At 31.7% G+C, this 4,926-nt stretch overlaps 1 protein-coding gene across 1 annotated transcript; it reads right to left on the minus strand.

Annotated features, from left to right (window-relative positions):
- On the minus strand, positions 1,654-4,510 carry LOC105171204 (caffeic acid 3-O-methyltransferase-like). Its single transcript, XM_011092238.2, has 4 exons — positions 4,028-4,510; positions 2,504-2,808; positions 2,191-2,255; positions 1,654-2,073 (listed from the first exon to the last, which is right to left on the minus strand). Exons 1-4 carry the CDS (start codon positions 4,420-4,422, stop codon positions 1,774-1,776), a joined length of 1,065 nt encoding a protein of 354 aa, XP_011090540.1. The 5' UTR covers positions 4,423-4,510; the 3' UTR covers positions 1,654-1,773.

Genomic DNA, 4,926 nt, shown 5'->3' on the forward strand with positions numbered 1-4,926 from the left:
TACGATTTTTGGGTCAATTTATTTTGGAAAGTACCCATAAAATATTATAATAAAAATAAGACGTAGAAATTGATAAAAATAAATAAGAGTATATATTACTAAACTTCCATTCACAAAAAGTAATTAATTATCAAAATATTTAAAATCAAGTATACAAAATTTAACAACACACGTCACTATAGTCTTTAAGATCAATCCCCGAACAACCAGAATTGAATATAAAAATAGGTTAAAATGTAATTTACCCTCCTATCGAAACAGTTAAAAAAATCCCCTATATTTTCAATATTGGTTAAACCCCCACCCGTGTTTTGTAAAACTCAACAAAAAACACCCATTTCGTTAGTAATTAATGGAAGGTGTGCTACATGAGCTCCTTGTGTGTTTCGAGATGTTTCTAACTAGTTTTTACTTTATCTTTTGGTGTTCTTGATAAACATAGCCTCACAGTGTTTATATATTTTCACATATACATTTTGTACTTGTTTTGATTGATTTTTTTATTTCTTATTTTTGTATTTTCATCTATCTAACAAATAAAATATTAGTCAAGATAACAAAAACACGGCAGAGTGACAGCCTAATTTTCGTCTGGTGAAGGGATCCCTCCGCTTGGGGATGAGTACCTTATTTATAGAAGAGTGTCTTCCTTCATCAAGCAACTAATAGTGTTTCTTGTTCTCGCGAGGGACAGATAAGATGGTTTAAATATGGCGTGATCGAGTCCTATTTTTTAGGGATCATACTGTGAGGGACAGAGTCCGAGGTGGAGTGGGATTCCTAGCCTGCAGGGAGTCTGTTGTGTGTGAGAGTCTAGGTTCTCGAGGGAAGCCTTCCTGCCACGCGTGTTCAAGGCTAGTCAAGAAGGGGGCATACGTGGGAATCCCAACTATGCGCCACGTGATCAGTGGATGACGTGTGGGCGATAGCAGGACTGTTATATTTGGCATTTGGGCCACAAACATTAGGCTCCCCGCGATGGGTTCCTCCTCCGCAAGAATTGGGGTTGAGAGGTAGAGTGTTGCACCTTTTGATTTATTATTAGGTCATAATTCATTAGGTCATACCCATCAAATTATATGTTTAAAATTTTTTAATAACTGAATATATATTTAAATTAGTTTAAATAAAATAATTATTTTAATTATCTAAAATTATCCTTGATTAATTATATATTTAAATTAATTTAAGTATAATAATTGTTATAATTATTTAAAAGTATTCCACAATAACTAAATATATATATTTAATTATTATAATTATCTAAAATTATTTTTAATTAATTAAAATATATTTAATTAATATAATTAAATTAATTAAAAAGAATTAGGGGCGACTGCCATTGCACATGGAAGGGCAATGGCATTGATGTCATCGTCCTCTTTCTTCTTCGAGGGGAACGATGGGGGCGAGGGTGGCACGGGGGGAGGAGGGAGGTAGGGTAGGGGTGGCAGTGATTGGAGAGAAAGGTAGGCAGGGGGTGGGGACGGGGGGTTAGGGCTTGGGGGGGTTTGGTTAGGTTCGTGCCGATTCAGTCGTTTGACCTTAAGATTGATCCTTAAGAAGAGAGTGTTATCTAATTCCTTCAAAGTAAAGAAACTAGTCACCATTTTGATCTTCACACATCCAATGAGGGCATAACAAGAACTTCAATACAAATTAAGGATTGAAAAATCGAATTTATTACAATATCTGGGTGAGCCATAGTCTTATAAGCAAATTTCATACATTTTGGAGAATATTGAAGCTAAAAATAATTTGAGAATTATAAATTTAAATAGACTTCATGAGCTCCATTATCCACATACCATACACATAACAAACAACCTTAAACTCTGCGAATCCAGCTTTTGTTGCAAGGGTTTCAAACTCATCTTTTGTTCTTTCCTTCCCTTCCAGATTCGTCAACATGATAATGTCCATGCAACAACCATATTTTGCATGAACATCAGTTTTAGGGCTGTTCGAAAGAATATAATCCATCATAATCAACTTTCCCTTGTTTGGCAATGCTTCGTAGCAATTCTTTAACAGCTTAATGCATTTCTCATCATTCCAGTTGTGCAGAATATACTGTAATAATATATATATATATATCAACTTAATTTCATTTTATAATCTTTAAATTTTAATTAGTAACAAATTATATATTACTAATAGATAAAATATAAAACTAAGGTTCAAATATACCTTGAGTAAGATGGCATCTCCTTTTGGTACTTGAACAAACATATCCCCACCAATATGCTCTACGCCTGCAAGAACAAATTTCATTTTTCAACCATGAAATATTCAATTCCTCCATTTTTCAACCATTAATTACTTAAATTTCAATTTGAGAATACTTTAAATTAATGTGAAAGCGAACAAATTATGACAAATTTTAGGGAATTTGTTACAATTTATCTAAAAATATGGACAAAAAAAAAACCCATCATCATAACACCAAAAAATTGAGAAGAATAACATTCATCGATATCATAATTGATAATTGTAAACTCACCATTATAGGATGGGGCATTTTGCACAACTTGTGGTAAATCAAAGTTAATGCCCTTAATATGAGGATACTTTGCAACGATGATACCAAGAGCAGTACCCGTACCACCACCAACATCCACTATCGAACCCAAACTCCAAAACCCATCATATATATTGGTAGCTTTTTTCACGAGCACTGTGGAATGGGCTCTCATGGCGTTGTTTAAAATCTTAGTACTTCTCGAATCCGACAATATTATTTTGTAGAAAGAATTTCCATAAATTCTTTCAGTTAAATTTCCTCCTCCAAGAACTGCATCTTTTAAACTGCACGATAAAAAAATCTAAAATTTTAATGATAAATAAATTTAGTTAGGTCAAAGATCAGGTATTATTCCTCCAACTTCAAAAGTCCATATCGTCTGGGAGGCAAATTTTAACTTAAATTGAGTTTGTTCCTAAACTAATCACATAATTAGGCATCAAACTTTTTATGTGATTGACATACATAAAAATAATCAATCACATAGCTAAGTCGTATTTATACAAAAACCATACCAATTGAAAATTATACTACTTACGTAAAGTTTGTATTGCCATTATTGTTTAGAACTTTAGAATGAATTTACAATTCTAGGTATATATATTTAACAAATATTTCAAAAAATCACATTGACATCGCTAAGGATTATTTTTAACATTGCAAATACCAATTCATCTATCCAGTGTATAGGAAAATACATAGCTTTTTAAAGTTCAAAATTTAAGGATTTCAATATAAATTTAAGAAAGAATTACACTCTCCTTCCACAAGATTTGATATAATTACATAAACTCCTTGTAGTTTGAGAAAATTAAAATTAAGTCATCCGTCGATCAAAATTCACTGATTTTCTTATACTTTTAAAGAAAATTGAAAGAAAATTGATATTTACCCTCAATTGATTTATTAGTGACTTATTGCAGGTCGAATATTTTTTTTCGAACTAAACTAATCTTATAACGGTGAATATATGCCTTCACACATACATCAATGCATGAAGACATGTGAGGGTAATTTGATCATAAAATTATTTATTTGATATGTAATAAGTTAACAATAAGTAATCGTGGGTAAATATAGATTCTTTTTTGGATCTTTTTGTTAATATTAGCAAATTTAGTGAATTTTGGATAATAGAGAGACTTATTTTTTATACAAAAACAAACCTCAAGAGTGTTAAATATAACTTTTCAAACCACAAACTATCCACGTGTAATCACATCAAATCTTAGAAGAGGAATGTATAATTATTCCTAAATTTAATTATATATATGTATTTATATATATCTCACTAAAAAGGTAGTATTGTGACTTACAGACATTCATTTGATAAATTGTAACCTATATTGGAATTGGATGAGACAACAATATACTTATTGTATTATTGATGTGCGGTTAAAAATAATAATAAATTATATAATAAGTTTATTATATTTATTCCTTGATTGATTTAATTAAATCCAACATGATTTGGATAATAATTTTCCCATTTAAGAAACATACCTGAATCGTCTTTTATCCCAACGAGTGAGTGCTCGAAGCTGAGCAAGTGACACTCCATTCTCATCTCCGACGAAGAACTTCCCCGCCGGAGCAAGTCCATAACGCCTTTCAGTCCCCCCGTGCTCACGTCTGCTCACAGAACAAGTAAGCAAAGAGTGGGTGGCCAACAGCCGGAGCAGGCTATCAAGCACGGCGGCTGCTCCGTCGTGGCTGGTCGGAAGTTGAGAGACAATATCAGAAGGAGAGAGTTGGACGCCACCGCCGGCCCGGGCGATGATCTCGAAGAGGTCAAGTTGAATGGCGGCGTCCAAAGCCATGGGGAAGATATGAGAGACACAAGCAGCCAAGGCCAGCGCACCAGCTTCCTCATCTTCCCCATGCTTGTAGTTTTCCATTGTAGCAGCTGAAATTAAGTTAGAAGCTGTTTTCTGCTTATACGACTTGAGAGGGAAGACGATGAGAGCTAAGATGAAGGATATAGACAAATACTAATTTAGAAGTTATTATAATTAATAAAATTTGGAACTAATAACAAGTGGATTTTAGGTGCAAGTACTTTTCTTTTTCGATACAAACAATATATTCTCTTTAATTTAATGGGATAGTAATTGCAAGAATCTACTTTTTCAACACACACAATCTAATTATAATAGGGTTTATTTTTTTATATATATTTTTATTTTTAAAATTTTTATATATTTAATTTCATATTCAATACTTTATCAATTTTATACTCAAAATTTACCATGTATTATAATTATTAATCAATTTTATAATATTTTATATTAGATAATAATAAGTTCTAGTACTTTTATTTATACATTTAATCCTTATACAAAAATAAATTTAATCAACAACTTAGTAAATTATAATATTTTTTATTATTAAAATTATTGTTA

The sequence above is a fragment of the Sesamum indicum genome, linkage group LG9 (genome assembly GCF_000512975.1).
Source record: "Sesamum indicum cultivar Zhongzhi No. 13 linkage group LG9, S_indicum_v1.0, whole genome shotgun sequence".
Taxonomy (NCBI): domain Eukaryota; kingdom Viridiplantae; phylum Streptophyta; class Magnoliopsida; order Lamiales; family Pedaliaceae; genus Sesamum; species Sesamum indicum.

Bases quoted from the DNA above. Each gene is read 5' to 3' on its own strand.
- LOC105171204 (XM_011092238.2), bottom strand. From the start codon at position 4,422: ATGGAAAACTACAAGCATGGGGAAGATGAGGAAGCTGGTGCGCTGGCC. The intron at 2,809-4,027 runs GTATGTTTCTTA...TTTATCGTGCAG, and splicing joins TGGGATAAAAGACGATTCAG to TTTAAAAGATGCAGTTCTTG. The intron at 2,074-2,190 runs GTATATTTGAAC...ATATTATTACAG, and splicing joins GAGATGCCATCTTACTCAAG to TATATTCTGCACAACTGGAA.